Below are 19139 nucleotides of genomic sequence, written 5' to 3'. Positions count from 1 at the left end.
CTGATAAGAAATTAATCATTATATCACACACATTCTGATTGTTTTCATTGCCTCTGTCATGTTAGGTTCGAATGAGACAGAGGCAAGGTAATGGTGCCTCTTTTCTCTAAAAAAAAAAAAAACAACCCCAAAATCATTCCTGTTTTTCTGACGTCACACATAAGCAGGTTACTGTACATGCAAGGCTACTCGTGATGTCATCTACAAGCACCATATGTCAGAAAAAAAAGAAGACTAAAATAGATCAATGATAGCTTAAATGTGCAAAATACAAAACTGTGAACTACATACAATTTCAACATTCAGAATAAAAGTTAAGAATGAATAATAACACATTTATACCATGCAATCAAAAATAGTGTCATAGCAAAGTGGGATAAGAGAGAGAGAGAGAGAGCAAGAGAAGAGGCAGGCGTTTATGGAGGGGGGGGTTAACATGGTGGAATGAGAAACAGCCATTGCTGGTGATGGTGGTGTTCAGATGGTTGGGAAGTGGCCTGAGGGAGAGCGCCGGTCGCTCACTCGGTCTCTACTGCTGCATCTTGCGCATGATGTCAGTAGAGATGGGTGGGTGAAAGTTGATGGTGTGGTGGCGGAGACCCTGAGACGTTTTGTAGCTCTTCCCACACCGGCACTTGAAGGGTTTGCGCACCCTAATCTGGGTTCGGTGGCCGTTCTTGGCATGATACTTGATCCCGTTCACATTCTGTAATAAAGCAAAGAATACAAAACTCAACCGTGACGAAACATAATTACACGTGTGAGTTATCATGTACAACGGAGCTTCCCACAATTAGATCTTGCATTATAAATATATATAATAACAGCTGCTCGTTGACAGTAGACTACAGAGAGAGGAAATAAAATGTCTCGTTCTGCCCCTAAACAGATGTCTAATGCTGCCTGCTGCCTCAGACTAAGTTATCGCCTATAACCCTGTCATTCACGTCAGCGATGCAATTTTCTCAAGCTGCACATCATTTATCCCAACCGCACACACCAGATGTGAATGGAAAATCCTGTAAAACTCCACATCACTGAAGTGGACTCAATGTATGCATTTATGTTGACATGCGGCAGTGCTCAACTAAGAACCGGTTTTCCATGGTCAACAGCGGGGAATCCATTTTGATGTTACATGAGCGAATACAATCTCACACAATACAAACATCACATGTTTGTGTTTGTCCTCTCTCTGGTCAGACGTACCTTGTATCTCTTTTTGCAGCCTGGCACAGGGCAAGCGAAAGGCTTCTCGTCTCCTCCGTTCATGCACATGGAACTGAGGATGGACTCGGAGCTGATGGCGCTCTCTGTGGTCCACGACTCATCGCTGTCAGACTCCTCAAAGTCTACCTCCTCCTCATCACATTCGCTACCTGTGGGAGGGTGATGGACAGAAAGTCAAACAGCACTTGACTCAGGGCATGCGCTCATACAAACATTGTTATCCAAAGAGCTCTGATTTGTACATACTTCCGGACTAATCTGCGACAATGAAATCTTTGTTTTTGAGCCTCCAGGTTCACAAGCGTGGGCCGTTCTCAACATGTGCTTTAGGGCAGTGTTCCCGTAATCTCTACTTCATGTGTTACAGAACTACAACGTTTTCCGGAAGTATGCCAATCGTGGGAAAGAATGTATTTTATTGAGCTCTTGCGGTCAGAAATTGTTTATCAATTAATTAAAGATGTTATGCCAGAAGACCAGCTCAAAAACCACAATAGCTAAAAACAAGACATAGCATTAAAGCCTCCATACTTTACAAAACAAGTCCACGAGTACATGGGAAAACATTAGAAGGGAAAGAACTAAAATGTTTTTTTTCTGTTACGTAATGCTCTGTGAATGTGACTAATTAGCTGGACTATGAAAGCTGCCCTTATTTCTCTGGAGCTTGAATGCAAGTTTTATTAAAAATCTATCTCCTAAGCTCCCATGCTGATGCTTTTATTTACAAGATAAATAATTGCTACAGTTTAAAACTTTTACCCAGCATTGGAGCCGTAGCTGTTGAGTTCATCCACCAAGTAATGAAAAACACTGAGTAGCAACCAGTAATTTAACAGTGAAATATCACACATGCAACATCCAATCATATCATTACAGTTTTAATTAGTCATTGAACAGGAATTACTTTAAATTATTTTTCCTATATCTCTTTAAAGTATTTATTACTTTAATCACTGCTCTTTGCCAGTATCTTGACATAATGTCAGCTGATACCGCTGCAGTAAGAAGAAAAAGCCTTTTGTGATCTTATTTTATTCCTGAAGAGAACAGACACTCTTTGCATCATTGCCCTCCTTCATAATATTTTCTTATACTATTAGCATTTATAGCAATATTTTTTTTTATTTTTTTTTACCTTAAGTTTATTGTAATTCTGTGTGGAAGGAGGACCTAGCAAAATACGCTTTTCATCGTACGGAGTAACTTTTCTGTTATCTGTTCATTATTAAAGATTCAAGATATTTTTATTGTCATATGTAGGCAGGGGGAGAGCATTATCTAAGCCGATTAAGATTTACTGCTGCTTGCCTTCACGGAGGCTTGAAAACGGACCTCCTGGTTGAATGTCAGTCTCCTTAACAGCTACACCACTCTGCTGCTTGCTTAATACACAATGCATAACACGTAGCAGTCACTACATCCTGGTCACCTAACTAGGGAGCCGAGTGTGTTTGGGATGGTTAAGTACCTGTAGGCGTACTGCTGCGGAAGGAAGAGGAAGGGGTGATGGGTGGGGTGACTGGAGGGGTGAGGTTTCCACTGGTGTGGCGAGGCGGAGTGGAAACACTGCTGCGGGACAGACTGCCTGTCAGAGACAGAGACAACTTGGGCTGCACCTTCTTCTTCAGAGTCTCATGTTCTCGCCGCGCAGCATCTGTCATGAACCTGGAATTGTGGGATATAAGACCGGTCAGGGTTTGCAATCTTTCTCATGCAAAGGAGGGTCATCTCATTCAATGTACAGTGAGCGACTTGTGACTGTCTGATGTGGACAAAGTTCAGATATTGAAGGTTTGCTACTGTAGAACATGTGTTTGGAAAAGAAAAAAAACATTACATTGGCTCTGTTCCCATCAAAAAAACCCTGCACCAGGTTTTATGATGGATAGTAAAGTCTTTGGTAAATGCGTATCATAAAAATGAAATGTTAACATAGACATTGTTAAAGCAAAAGTGGAATTAACAAATTAAGCGATAACCACATCAAGATGTGTTTGTGAAGGCATGGAGACAGCGGCAGACCTTCTTGTACACTGGATGGTTGCACAAGGCTTTTAAAAAAACTACTCAAGCACCATATCAAAGAAGACTGGGATGAACCTCGAGCAATAAAAAAAAAAAAAAACAGCTACCAAATACTCAAGCAATTCATCTAAGCAATCCACCAGATGACATTTGAAACTACTGGTAGGACCCCAGAGGAGCTCATAGGATACAGTAGTAATACTGATTTAGAGATCTTCTGTAGATAAATCTTTACAGGGCCAAAGACTAATAACATCCGTGTATCATTATGTCAGATTCATAAAGTAGATGTACTTATAATCAAGTGGAACTGTAGCGGTTTTGTCTCGATTGCAGTTCATACATTTCTTTACCTGTTGATGTAGCTGAGGGCAACATATGTCGGCTGCTGCTGCTCCTGCTTCTCCAGAAGTCGGGGGTCTGTGTCTAAGCAGACGAGAGAGACAGAGTGGATACATCTTGTCACATAATGCAATATTGAGACAAGCAGTGTGCTTGATTTTTTATTTATTTTTTCTCTCCGTATATGGCCAATTCCCCCTGCAATGCAGCCTCCTCTTCACTGGGTGCAGGGGTGGAGTACATTAAATTGACTTAATTGATTTTTTTAAAAAGGGTCCAATTACAATCCAGGTTTTAGTTTTAATGTTAAAACTGGGCCGGTCAACATGGAAACATATCGATACAGTGGGAATATAATCAGTGCAAACATTTCAATTCGATTTACAGAAAATAGACGGAGGCAATATTCCACCATGGCTTTGAGTGAAACATTTCCAAACCTCTTACGTACGTGAAAAATGTTTCAGTCCTACTGAACTTCTACTGTATCTTCTCAATGTTGAAAATGTGAGATATGATGACTGACCTTTTTCTCTCAGTGCTACCTTAAAAAAAAAAAACCTTCACCAGTGAGTGCACTAAGTGGCAAACAGTGCCAGCCTCCAGCTGAACTGGGAGAGTCCCAGGTATGTGTGTGTGTGTGTGTGTGTGTGTGTGTGTGTGTGTGTGTGTGTGTGTGTGTGTGTGTGTGTGTGTATATGAATGCAAGGAGTTGGGTTGTCAGCTGAGTTTGCATGCACACTCAGCTGACTCGACAAATAAAGGCTAATAAAAAAAACTATTTCTAGAAAATAATCAAAATGCAGGATATTGTGCAATCAATGTGCAGTACAATTAGTCTAAACATGATGTCATGCACCACCGTCTAGACTGCAGTCACTGTTTAGTTAAGTATTGCTGGAGAAGAGCCACAGTTTCCAAGCTGATGCTTTCTTGATTTATTTCTTCTTGACCTACTGTATTTATACTAGTTGAGTGAATTGTACTTTGTGCTCTGCACTACATAATTAGGCTCCTTGTATATTTTACTTTTATATCAAATATACAAGGAGAACATCTCAAGTGCCTTGTCTTTTGAATTTCCATGGCACTCTTTGAACGGCTGCTCTGCAGACGCCACATTGCTCATACATGACCACACTTGACACATACTGCGTTTTTCCCATGCTGTGCTCCAGACATTCATCTTGCTCAGCAGTGCTAAATGTACAACAATAGCCAATCTCCACACCCTGAGGTGAAGCGGGTCTGACTTCAAACGCTCTTCCCACTGCCGTCCATGTGGGAGAAGAGAGATGCCCCATAAAACAACAGTGTCTACCACTTACCAGCTGAGCCTCCCTGTCTGCCCCTGACAGAGCTGTGAAAGACTGCTACCCCATGTGGTTATATCTATTGCTTGTTTCCATCCACAAGCTCATTTATACGCAACACTTACACCTAAGGCGATTTGGAACATGAAACTTTCAGATGATGCTTTCATAAAAAAAATAAAAAAATAAAAAAAAAGGCACAATGACTGCACTGCAGCTTTAATAGAATCTGTATAATCAGCAAGAAAAAAGTCCTACTTGATATGATTTTAAAATGGCTATGGCAATGATAGAAAACATAAGGAAAAGTGCAATTAAAGTTGTCTTGGTTAAAGGGATAAGCAACACCTTATTAAGGCTTTAATACAACTCTGAGTCATACCCAATTATTACTTCCGCAGTGTTAGCCCTTTCCTTCTTTTTGTTTGTTTGCCTAGAACAAAACACCTAAAACAGATTTCCATTAAATGTCTGCCGGACACAAAGACCTTGTGCCAAAGAAAAGCGGATTAGACTTTAGTGGTGCTCTCTGATATGGGATTTCACCAGTAGATGATGATCTATTTTTGGTGGATAAATGTTAAGTACAGACACATGCACACAATCATTTATAAAAGGAAACACACAGCGCAGACTCCACTCTGTTTTAACAGTGTAAACTACTGGTTTAATTTTGTCACGAACAAGGTGAAAGTTGACGTTGACCAGTGGAACTCAACCCAAACCACATTTAAGTATAAATGAGGAAGCTTACATTTTAGAGGCCTAACAGGAATCTAAGTCTACAAACCAACGTCAGTCTTACTGAAAAGGAGACATGGGCGATGAAAGACGCACGGCATCATCCACTCAGTGGTTACGGCTCGAGCCGCTTGGTTGACGATGAAATATTGGCAGAGTTTTATGATACTGGCAGGTAGGCTCTAAGAACGGCTTAAACCTCAGCGCCTACGGCTCAGGAGGATTCTCTCAAGGCCTCCGTCGTAAGCAAGTGTTTCATTAAGTGGATTTATCCCCAATGAGAAGGACAGCACACCTCTCTCTACTCTGCAGAGTAGTCATGGAAACAGAGTAGGAAAGACACATTCATAACGACAGTATACCCCTGCCAAAAAGCCAGAGGCAGTGCAGAGACTATTCTGAGCGCTGTGTTGGTATGTGTGTGCGTGAGTGCACAAGAAGTCCCTCCTAAGATCCCTAATGAGACTCGAGGAGTGGAATGGCAGCCTGCGCACGGACCGCTCAAACAGCAGTGGATCAATCTGTTCCCACACACTGTAAATCACGCACACCTCAGGTGGGGACCGGGGCCAGGGAGGCCTGCAGGGGCCAGTTCCCCCCACAGCCTCTGCTATTCTTTTGGGGCCACCAGCAGTCAGGGAGAAGGATGGAGGCGCCTCAAACAGAGATGAGAACCCCTCTAATCAAACTACACAGGTGGTCCGCTTTGGTGGCCGACAACCAGAGGCCTTCTGGGAAACAAAATAGGGCATTTATTCACCACCACTAATTCCAAAGGCAAACAATCAGTTCCTATAAGCCTCAGTGATCGCTTGTGTGCGAGTGAAAAGTTAGGTGTGGGATAAAGAAGATAGAGGTAGACAAGAACAGATCTAAAACATACAGCATGTATAATTAATGTCTAATAAGGCTCTTTCATTTGGGATTTTCTCCTAAGATTTCGTAAAGATGTATACTAGTTTAAACCATTTTTCCACTCTTGGCAATGTGAAGAGAAAAATCATGGAAAAAAAAAAATTGCTGCGGATCAGAATAAAACCTCCAACTAATCAAAAAACATTTAGTGAAACTACTCCTAAATTAGAAAGGCATCATGTTTCCATTCAGAGTTGTGTTTTTAACTATTTTTCTGCCTGAAAAAACAATAACACACACACACACACACACACACACACACACACACACACACACACACACACACACACACACACACACACACACACACACACACACACACACACACTTTACTCAAACCTAGTTAGCCTCTGCAAAAGTTCACACAAATCTTCCTGTCTATGTAAGCACTGCCTATACCTATTGTTACTGTTCATATGTGTGACGCATGTGTATGGGAGCGAATACTGACCGAGTCAGTTGTTGCAGTGTATGAGTGCAGAAAACATGATGCAATAACATGTTCTCATGGAGCCCCTATGACGGCCCGCAACAGGAAACCAAGGAACGATCACACAACAAGCCTTCCTCAGGCAACGGGGGAAGTGACGCCTGCTGCCCTCTCATAACGCCCTCCACGACCCTCACACACACACACACACACACACACACACACACACACACACACACACACACACACACACACACACACACACACACACACACACACACACACACACACACACACACACACACACACACACACACACACACACACACACACACACACACACACACAGCTCCCTCTCTCATTTCCCCCAGTGTCTGGCTCTCCCATCCACCCTCTTGGCCAAATGCACTGTGGGGTAGAGCCGAGTGGTGAGCATCATGGTGACATGTTTATGGCGGCTGTGAGCAGCGGGGGACATTACCAGGAGTGGTGGCACAGGTAATTCATTACGATGTGACCTCTGAGGAGGAAATGAAACGGAGTCAAGCTCCATGTGTAAGCTGCCTTCACGGGTTACTGAAAAAAACACGGGGAGGTTAAAATGATCTATTAGAAATATGTTTAGCGCAGACAGTAACTTAAATGTATACATACACACATCGACACATTTGTACAAACACACAGGTAAATACAAGGAACAGGTATAAAAGCAGACTTTTATTGCTGCTCATTGCAGACATAATGGATTTGAGACTTGCATTAGGGCCGCAGCTAATGATTATTAAAATGTTCGATTAATCTGGCAATTATATTCTTGATTTATCATGTTTCAAAATGTCAGAGGCGTTTCAGCTTCTCAGAGCTAAAGACAACTTCCATTGCTTGTTTTATCTGACCGACAGATATTCAGTGTACAATAGAGTAAAACAGTGAAAAGCAGCAAATAAGCACAATGGAAGGGCCGTAAAATTCACAGAAACGCTGAAACCATTATATCCAAATAGTTGCGGATACGTGTCGAAAGGAGTCAGCTGAGGTGGTTCGGGCATCTAATCAGGACGCCTCCTGCACGCCTCCCATTAGAGGTTTTTCCAGGTACGTCCAACTGGTAGGAGACTCTGGGGAAGACCCAGGACACGCTGGAGGGATTCTATCTCCCGGCTGAATCCCCCCAGAATGAGCTGGAAAGTGTTGCGGGTGAGAGGGAAGCCTGGGTCGGCCTGCTGGGCCTAATGCACCGCGACCCGACCCGGGATAAGGGGATGAAAATGGATGGATGGAGTCACGGACACATTTTCTGGTGATCAAATCACCGACTGATCATTTCAACTCTAACATGCTTAAATCCATAGTGAGAGGCATCTAATCAGACCACACTTATTTACAAAGGTCTGAGCATTTCTGAGACACACTGAATGACGAGATAAAGTAATTAGCAAAAGTTTTCAGTTAAATAGAGCTTTTACAGACTAATTTGTGTAGCTGTAGTAAAGGAGGAATATGTTTATATCTTATGTTTAACGTGATCTATTGAAGCATTTAATTAATCTAATAAAACAGGGAACACATTCCAGTGCATCTCACTACACGTTCATGCTGTGTGAAATCAACACAGGCTGCACATCATCGCGATGAAGAATGCTTTATCGAGTACAGGAGCCCCTCGTGTCGCAGTCGCCGCACAGCAACAGGAGCGCTGGTGTCGGGGGATGGGGAAATGTAATTAGGCCCACCAGGTGCACAGATCAGGGAACTAGTGACTGCTTCCTAAATTTATTACATCCGCACAAATTTTGGGGGTGCATACCAAAATCTACTAAATGAGCCTCCAGTGAGAATTGGCAACAAACAGATTCATTGTTACTAAGCCTGGACACTTCAGGCCACCAGTGTGCCAGGCCCCGGCAGCACACACACACACACACACACTCTCAGGTCTAAATAACACGGTCGCTATTTGCTTCGGGTCTCCAGTGACCTGGTCGCTCAGTGACAAGGTAAACACTTCACTGGCTTGGTGCGTGCAGTTTGTTCATGCCCCACGAGAATACCGGTCCATTGAGGATATCTTTCAAGCTTAACAGGACTTAGGCGCAGTGTTAAAAACTTCCCTCTGGTCTTACTGGGGCTCATTAGCAACCTGCTCTCTTAAAGTTAGCTCAATTTGTTCACAAAGGTCTAAGCGGACCACCCAATGCTCATATCATTACCTTGAATTTGCCGCCACGTTGGTGGACAAGCAGTTGCAGATCTATTTTGAGTCAGTGTTGTTATCATCAATATATATATATATATATATATATATATATATATATATATATATATTAATGTGGGCTGAAAAATTATTCTGTATTTAATATTTGTTTTATGAGATTCTAATTCAAGTTTTCAGGAAAAGCACAACACTTTCCCACATAACTGAAAGTAATTTGTATGAAATATTAACATGGAGCTTTTAATCGGCACATCATATGACCAATTAAGTGTTGAGGCTTCTTAAAGTAACTGTAATAAAAAGTACAGAGATGTATGAGTACAAAAACACTTTGGATGGATTATGATACATTACAGACATTTGTATAGAAGTATTCCTTAAATTACCAATTATATATCTCGCAAATGTTTTCTTGTTTAACATGTTTTCATTTAGTGAAGCTTGGCCCTTTGGGCTGTTAACTGTATGACAAGGTTACTGTGTTGTTAAATGAGTCCAGGAAGTATGTTTTGGCATAATATCCACCACAAGCGTTTACATTACAGACCAGGCATCTCAGGAAAGGCCCCATCAACCAATAGCAGAGCAGCGCCACCTTTTGTTCACAGGCATGACCGGCAGGCCGGCTGAGAGAAACGGGGACAAGAATGCCTGCTTGTTTTCCAGGCGCCTAATTATAAAGGAGAATGTGCTTTAAGCAGCAGGCCACCAGATGAGGAGGAAGACAGGCCAAATCAAGCACTCTCTCTGTAATTATGCTTCACAGGCACTTGGCACAACGCGCAAGATTTCGCACTTCTCAGAGTGGGCACAGGCCAGCGGACTAAAGAGGGGGGCAGCAAAGTTTTTCCACTCTGAGCCAACTAATTGCCTCATTATTCCCCAATAAGTCATTTTTCTAAGGCTAACACCTCGGACACATGCACAGCACACTATCGTAGGGCAGGGGGTATTAAAGCCAGTCAACCAACAAACAAGAACAACAGAGGCAGCTGCGCCTTGTCAGCTTCAATAAGAGGCTAACATATTAGATCTGGAAATAGGAACTAAAAGAGTGTCAAACTTTGAGAGGAATTCCCTTTCCAGCTAGGCTTAGTTAATATGATTGCATTTCCACAACACAAAACAAATAATGTTCATAATATATAGTATAGCATAAACTGTATGTAAAATCAAATTAAATGAATTTGTTCATACACTTCAATAGATATAGCATAGTATGGAGGACCAAAACAGTCAACAAATGAAAAAATAAAACACACATTTCTATCTAGTGATTTTATGCTAAAAATGTATTTCATAATAAAAGTGAATAAAGGCTTAAATAAATTACCTGGCAATTCAATTAAAATCCCTAAAATTAAGTTATCATATAAACTCAATACCATACATTTATTTTGTACATATTACAACAGTGAATAAAAACAAAACGTTTCACCTGTACAGAGTGTTTTAGACTTTGTAAGTACTTAAAATGGGTTCACAGCTAATAAATGCATTTCCCATATCTAACAAATAAATGGCTTTATTCTTTCCAGTTAATATTATATTATTTCATAAGTAAGGTTTTTTATAAGTAAGTTTCATAAGTAAGACACACACACACACACACACACACACACACACACACACACACACACACACACACACACACACACACACACACACACACACACACACACACACACACACACACACACACACACACACACACACACACACACACACACACACACACACACACACACACACACCTTGTTATTGTTTTGCCCCACACGAACTAGAGGTGGCGCTGTTGATTTGTTGATTGTGGTAGGACTTGATGTGCAGTCAGAGGGGCAGCACTGTGCTCGCTCATGTGCACTGATTGCAGTGTTTAGCTGCTATGAGCTGGTGCCGCTGTACTGGAGACCAACACTCATGTGGGATTGGACATGATTTACATAAACAAACAAAATGTTATGATTTTTCTGACCGTGATACACTTGATATAATCCTGGTCATGCAGAAAACTCAAAGTCCACATCTTGACACCACCATTATGAGCAGCAGAGTCAATATTAATGAATGCAATATTCCATTTTAGTCAGAGACACAAGTCTGTCTTAAAAGGTAATTTTTACTTTTTCAGATTTTGGTTGGCTTTCATCCTTTAAAACCACATGAGGAAAACTGATTTTAAGAAAATAAAAAAGAATTGAATAAACAAAGTTGTTTACAGGAAGTTATCTTGTAATGGTCCTATTGATTAGTGATCAACACAGATGACATCATACGTATAGCTAGTATCATTCATTCAGTGGCTAGAGACACACAACAAAGGCTGAACATGATTGCAAGCTAGTTTTTAAAACACACCATGTTATATTTTCCCAATACCATGCATACATATTTTCACCGGCATCTGACAAATGGTAAAAACTAATATGGGATATACGGATAATTATGTTTATTCGTAGCCGTATACAAAGCCATAATAATGAGATTTTGTAAATAATAATACAAATAATATATTCAAATGCTCAGCTAACTTAACCAATGGGCAAACATGGTCAGTAAGTCAATATCACACAGTATACAAGTTTGATTTTAAAAGATATTATGGGAAGATGTGTGTTGATACATTGTGCAGCTCTAAAAGCATATATAAATAACTGAAATATGGTAATAACAATATTTTCAACGATAGGCTATTGCAGTGGTTCTCAACCTTTTTTAATAGTGATGTACCCACTGTACCCCCTAAACAGCGCAAAGCATTTTTGGTTTAAAAAAAAATAATGTAATACACAGCACTGTGCCATCAGCGTCTGATTTAATATAGAATATATACTATTCAGTTTAACAACTTACACTTATATTATTGAATATGTATTAAATAACTATTTTTAAAATTATTTTTGAATTGATGCTAATTTTAAATATATATATTTTTAAATCTCAAGTACCTCCTGGGGTGCCTTCAAGTACCTCCTGGGGTGCCTTCAAGTACCCCAGGAGAACTAGTACCCCCATTTTTGAACCACTGGACTATAGCAACATAAAATAATAAAGAGCCCTAAACTATCATTATTAGAGGGAGAAACGCTCCTCCATGTGATGGAGTACGGCAGTAACTTAGTTTAAGAGTGCATCCTTACTTACAGCTAGCAGTGAAGCTGCACCATGCTGTCAGGCGGACTGAAACAAGCGGATAAGTAATCAGTGTATCTTCATTGGCTCGTGCAGACTGCAAGTTAACTCGCGACGCTTCCAAGGCAGCTTTGCGCGCGGGCCTTGCGCTGCAATAATGTGGCACGAGCGAGTCGACGGTGCGTTAAGGGACCGTCTTCCTGTCGGAGTTGCAGTGAACAACTCTAATCAGTGACACAGCTTTGCTACAGATGTGCAGCCGGTGAACACGAGCTGTAAAATCTACGCCTACACATCAGCAGCCACCACACCCAGCAACAGTGTTGTCAGGACGCAGGAAGTAACTTGCTAGCTCGCCGACTTAGCCACTCCTGCTAGCACCAAAAGCTCGGCCATTGCTGGCCCTTACCGATGTGGTTATCCTCGATGTGCACGATGAGCTCGGCCAACGAGTCGAAGTGAAGTCCGCAGCCCCCGAACTGGCACGCGTTGGAGAAGAAAGAAGCAGCGGCGATGCCTGTCATGGTCGTTGCTGCATTGGAAATGGGAGCACAGGCAGCAGCAGCGGGGAGACGGGAGGCGGACAGCGGTGGGAACAGCTGGAGCGGAGCGGCAGGGGCGGTGCGGTGACTCCTCCGGTCTGCGTCAAACCCGCTAGAGAGAGAGAGCGAGCAGGACCGCCTCGTCGCAGCCGGTCTACAAATGCAGCGTCGCAGGGTTGTGACGTAACGGCGTGTGACGTGACGTCAGAGATTCGTCCATCGAAGGTACTTTTTCCAGGCAGAAACTCATCTATAACCCAGAGTTTATTTTTTAACTGTATTCAACACAAGCAGGTAACCTGTAGAAGTATAAGTGTTGCATTTCATTTAGCTGACGCTTTTATCCAAAGCAACTTACATTGTTGCGGTTAAGCATCTTGCTCAAGGACACATCAACCTAGACTAGTGGAGCCGGGGCACGAACCACCGATCCTCTGATTGAAAGAGGCTAACCACTGAGCCACACTCGCCACAAATGTCTCAAAATAATGTACATGCTGCTCTGGACAATGCAGAGATGGAATCACATCGACCCAATGATCCAGCGTCTCCCGATATGTTTTACCAGCAGTGTCTTGAGGAGGACATTAGGACTCTTAGATCTGACGTGCAAGAGTTTGAAGACAAAGCAAATATGTTTCATAAAATGATTGGCACACAATGAAAAAATAATTGACCTGCTGGAATCAGAAACACGTAAACTTGACTTGTACTTATGCGAAGCGAGGAAGGAAATGGTCAGGCTCTCAAGAAAGCCGGAAGAGAAGTTTAAATCGTTGTTTAACTTCATTTAAATTGCTACAATGTCGCAACCCTTGTGAGAAGATATACATCTGGTGTAAAACATAATTAAAGTAACCGTTAAGTTAAGTACTTACGTAAACTCCGTCAGCTTCGTCAACTTCTACGGCGGACCGTAAGGTTTTACTAAATCCTTAATAAGTAGCCCTTACAAAGTCAGATTTCACTAACAAACACATCTCTGTAACCCTACAGTTGGAACCGAACGACACAGTTTTTTTTAACTGAAACTCCTTTGAACACCCACATGCTGTGTTTTATTGTGATTTTTGTTGCAGATTCTGATTCTTTAGGTCCTAATCTTTCCAAAAAGGTGTCTTATTAGTATGTGGGCTGTTGTTCGTTTGAAAAACTTGCTCATATTTTGCTGGATGTTCATAGTTTCAAAAGTGATTTTTTGCAGATTTTTATTTTTTTTTTCCCAAGACTTTGCTGAACAAATACATACAATAAGCACAAATATTGGAATTAATTTGGGGTTCCTATGACGACTCAAACACAGTGAAAAAGAAATAAAGATCTAGAGCCAAAATTGGTTCCACCGTTTTCAAAGGGTTATGTCTATTACGACAGAAGGGCCAACAATGACAAAAAGAGTTATTGGTGTTTCTGATCTCCAAATTTAACATTTGTCTCAGCTCCTGGAAGTGTGGCTAATATTCTCAAACTTGTTCAATTGTAACCAGTGTTTGCTTTTATGTGATTCTCTGTGAATCACTTTGTAGCTTTGATTTTGGCAAATAAAGATGCATATTTTGTTTGTTTAATGTCTTCTTTGTCTTCTTGTGAACTTACTACACAGTGTCCTACTTCGGACAACTCCAGATGTACAGCTAAAACAATAATGAACTGGTTTTAAGATTAGCAAATTATGCAAATGATCCCCAAAATGGTATATAATATATAATTATATGAGAGAGAGAGAGAGAGAGAGAGAGAGAGAGAGAGAGAGAGAGAGAGAGAGAGAGAGAGAACCAGACCGGAAGTAAGGTGATATGGTTTTCATGAGGAAAGCATCTTTTTTTTAAAGAGAAAAAATAGGCACATATTTGATCTAATAGTTGTGAATTGATATAACTATATTGCAAAGCGATGATCAGCAAAAGTGCTGTAAAATACTTTATAATAACACATTTAATTATCACAATTTAAGTGAAATCATTTCCAGATTGATCTAATCAATGTATCAATTAAATAGTATTAGCGTTTCATCATTAAACTAACTTTATGTCTGATACTGAAAAAAACTCATAACTCGAAATAAGTTATATAACTTGGATTTGTACATTTTGAGGGGAAGTTGTGTGTTTTTAAATTGTGTCTAAATTGATGCATGTAGTTTGTGTAGTTAATACAGTGAGGAGAAAAGGGGACTGTCTGTAGCTAATCAGCACCATTACTACAAACTACCTGCTGAATTCTTCCAAAGTTTCAATTTGCCCCCCATGCAGTGTCTTCTCTAAAAGTGTGAACTGCTTTATCAAACTCTAGTTATTGTGTTCATTCTATCTAAATATGGATGTGTGACCACTTATATCCACACACAAGTATCTAATTATGGTTTAATTGATGTTATGTAATGATCAATAATTATTTTTTGTGATGAACATCTGGAGCAACATGTAGCTGAAAAGCATCGTATGACCACAAGGTGGCAGTGTTGGTCAGATGTTAGATATGAGTCAGGTTTGTTCTTTGTGTCTAGTAATTTAGGGATCTTCTATATCTATCCCAAAAGAGCGTTGTTGCATACATGATGCTATATAATACTCAAAGAGAGCAGAATATAGTATATTGTCAGTACAAGGTGCTTCCAGCTTCCGTCTGATGTTATTTCTACATCGGTTTAGTGCCATCATCACTTGATGTTTCATACTACAAGGTCATTTTGTTCATTTAGTTTTTTGAGATAGAGACTAGCTAGAAAAGAGCATGTTGCCATTTTGATATATCAAGTGCTCACACTTCTAAAAAAGTGGCCAACTTCCAATAGATTCAGTCATGTATGGAATTGTTTTTCTATTTGCAGTTCACAGAGAGTAAACAATTAGCTTGTCTGTGCAAACTTCACTTAAAGTACTTGTCAGGGCCTTGATTTTTTCCGTCTGTTTTCAGTTGAAGCGGTAGAATGATGCAATCCCTCGCAAGACAAAATCGAATGTCTGCACAATGTACATGTAAGAATACATATCACTGGTATGTAGACAGTAAATATGAATTATATTTGCATTGGAATGCTGCAAATTGGCAGGAAATCCATTTGGAAAATGCTAAATTACAGTGATATTATTTACTCACTTTAACTTTCCAATGACTTTCTCGTTTGCATTAATTATAATCGGCATTAAAAGTGGGTCATAATTGGGCCCTGCCCATTTTCAGATCCGCCGCCACAGTGATGGTTAAACTGTTTTTCCAGTTCTGCATGAGAACACTGGGTTATTACTTTGAAAGCATTACATCAAACACGGCGTCTCGTTTGTGCAAGCTGTTATTTGTTATTGTGTGTGCTTGATGAGCATAGCTGCAACTGATCATTACTCTTTAGCTTGTTACAGCCCATAAATGTAGATGAGGTAATAGATGCATTGTGATTTTCTGCACGAGACAACCCTGTTGCCCTGTGTGACCTCGCCAACAAGTCTGAGCTAACCAACAAGACAATTTGCTCTCAATTAGATAGTTACATTCGCACACTACAGTCAAGAGGGGCACCTTCTGGCCTTTACAATGTTGCAGCCAGCAGAGACTAATTCTAACATGTCATGTCATGTATGTTTATGATATGACATTATATTGTCTTGAAGAATAGTAGAAACAGATCTTCCAGTTCCAAAAACTTCTCAAAGAAATGTATTCAAGTTCAATTCACCAATGTGTTTATTTATCGTCGTCATAAAACCGAATGTTTTGCGGGCCAAGGTAAATTATAAAGGGAGGAATGACACAATGGTCATACTGCTAGACAAATTAACCCAAAATCATAACATTAAAATCTATACAAATAAAAGTTTTTTTTATTTTTATCATCCATTCACGACACTTTTAAAAACCTAGCCAGAGAACATTTTTACAAATGACTTTAATAATCCAGAATGAACAAATACAGAAGCCCAATTCAGCTTTCAAAAGATTGATGTACTTACACACAAATGCTGAGCACAGAGCGCATCGCCCTACACTCATAAATCTAAAGAGTCCTCGCAGGCAGCACCATTCACCAGCCACCTAATGTAAATGTTACAGGGTTGAGTGTTTGAGTGCGTGAATGTCACTGAGGTTATCTACTGAGAACCTCCCAGCACATATGTTTTGTTGAATTAGGCTCTCAGTTCCAGCAGAGATGTTTCGCGTCCCAGGACCAGAGGACCCTCCTGCTACAGTGGTTTTCAAACTTTTGGTCGTTCTTTCAAGAAGCTTTAATCTGGAGACCCAATGTCATAAATTGAATGGGGTAACATGAATGTGTATTGTTTAAATGCATGTAGAGTTCCCTACTCGTATGTTAAAGTTCAATTCCCACTGCCCTATTTAGAATCTTAATTACAGCATGGAGAAGCAACGTTCATAGATGCTGTATATGACATTGACACAGTATTAGAACAGAGCATGACAAATTACTGAAAGGAGATTTATTTTAACTTCTGCATATAAAAATTAGAAAACACCCGTTGCCAGAGAGCTACTGATAGATTCAATTATTTTAGCATTTAAAAATACCCTTTTCAGACATTTTTCTGAAAAAAATGCAATGCTGTTGCTCCCATCTGTCATGCAATTGTACAGTAAATCAAGCTGTTTGTTCGAAGTGAAGATAGCATACAACTAAATGTAATCTGCCGTCCTGCTTGTTGTTCTGAGGAATGGCATGCAGTCATACTGAGAACCCAACATTTCCATCTGTGCAGGCACAATCATCTCTGCTGAAGGTGTGCAGAGCAGGAAACTTTGCTTTACAGTAACATTCCATTTGTTTGAACGCATACTTTCCATCTTCGATCGTTGCACACAGTACAAATATTTTGAAGGTGTTTCATATTTTGTGTTCAAATTGAAAGTATTTCTGACACTTGTTATTTGGCCTTCTTTTCCTTTTGCACCTGCTGCAACAAAGCATCCTCCCTGGTGCTAATCTTCCCAAGGTGATCTTAACGCATCAAACGCATTGCACAAAGGGATAATAATAAAAGGTTTAGTATAATATAGATCAAATCTGCTTTAGTGTGGGTCACTGACCCAAACTGTATCAGCTCTTTCCAACCTTAATAGTCTGCTCCTCTGGGAACATAATGTTTGGATTGGTTGGGAAATATATTGGCAATAAAGAGACAAAAGGATGTCATAAACGTTGATTAAAGCTCTGGTTAAAAGACAAAGGCGGAGAAGCTCTGAGTTATGAGTGCTTTTCAGACTGCGTTATTGTTTCAGTGACAGAGCTCTTAGTGCGTCTAGTGGAGTGGTCGCAGGCGAGTGGTAAACATTTCTCAATGTGCGAGGAGTCATTAATCCCTGAAGCCGAGGATGTCTTCACTACTGGTGGTGTCTATGGCCCAAGAAATCACAGCCAGTTGGCACCAGCAGGTCACACAGAGCTCCAACATAAATGCTTTCTACTCCAAAGCTGTTTAAATCTCTTCTAGTGTGTCGTGGCTAAGGCAGACAAGTCAGGAAAGGCAGTGTGTTTTTGCACGTTCAATTCGTTTGCAGGTGAAGCTTGATGATGTGTCAAAGGTCTACCAATTTGTGGCCCTTTCATGAGATATGTTGTATGTGGGATACTTTGTTGCTTTGAAATATGAAAACTGTTACCAATGCTAGATTGCAGGGCCCCAGAATGTAAAGGGCCATTCAAGCGCCAGGTTTACTGGTTTGTGCCAATCCAATTGAAATAAATCCCTGAATAACGGGGTGCTTCCGGAACATTTTCTAATCTCAATGCCTTATATTAAAAGGGTACTGGTCAAAATCTAGCAGTTTGGGTTTGTATACGTTGCATATATGTCAAAAATGAATTTGTGTTGACTCAAATTACCACCAAATATGTCTGAGACCATGCAGGTAATATTCCGCCTGAGAAAAACTGTACATATTTTACAGAGGGAAGGAGGAATGAGCACATGTTTGCCTCAGGGCTCCATAGCAGGCTAATCAGGCATTACTGTCACTGCATGATAGACGGCCACCTGGACACACGGGTGGCTAGTCATCATAGTTTAATATTGCATAAAAGTACCTTCCGGCATGAACAAGTTAAAATGTAATATAAAGGCTTAGTTTAATTTTCGTCTTGCAAATACACTCTATAGGCCTACTTTTCCTTGCAACTAATTGATTTAGTAAGATTTCTTTTCACATAATAGAGTTGGACCCACCAAAAGCACAGGTGTAAATAATCTAATTAACGACGGCTGAATTTAATTTGATCTGCTTCAGTTTCAGGGTCCGACGTG

At 40.6% G+C, this 19139-nt stretch overlaps 1 protein-coding gene across 1 annotated transcript; it reads right to left on the bottom strand.

Annotated features, from left to right (window-relative positions):
- Positions 1–529: 529 nt before the first annotated feature.
- jazf1b (JAZF zinc finger 1b) lies at positions 530–12870 on the bottom strand (the record flags this gene model as incomplete). The annotated part of the gene is made up of 5 exons (XM_079227945.1): positions 530–706; positions 1210–1379; positions 2702–2898; positions 3612–3684; positions 12756–12870. 5 exons carry the CDS (start codon positions 12868–12870, stop codon positions 530–532), a joined length of 732 nt encoding a protein of 243 aa, XP_079084071.1.
- Positions 12871–19139: the final 6269 nt, after the last annotated feature.

This window comes from Taurulus bubalis (genome assembly GCF_910589615.1).
Source record: "Taurulus bubalis genome assembly, chromosome: 12".
NCBI lineage: Eukaryota > Metazoa > Chordata > Actinopteri > Perciformes > Cottidae > Taurulus > Taurulus bubalis.
The sequence above is the reverse complement of the archived record's forward strand: the minus strand, read 5'-3'. Positions and strand labels throughout refer to the sequence as shown.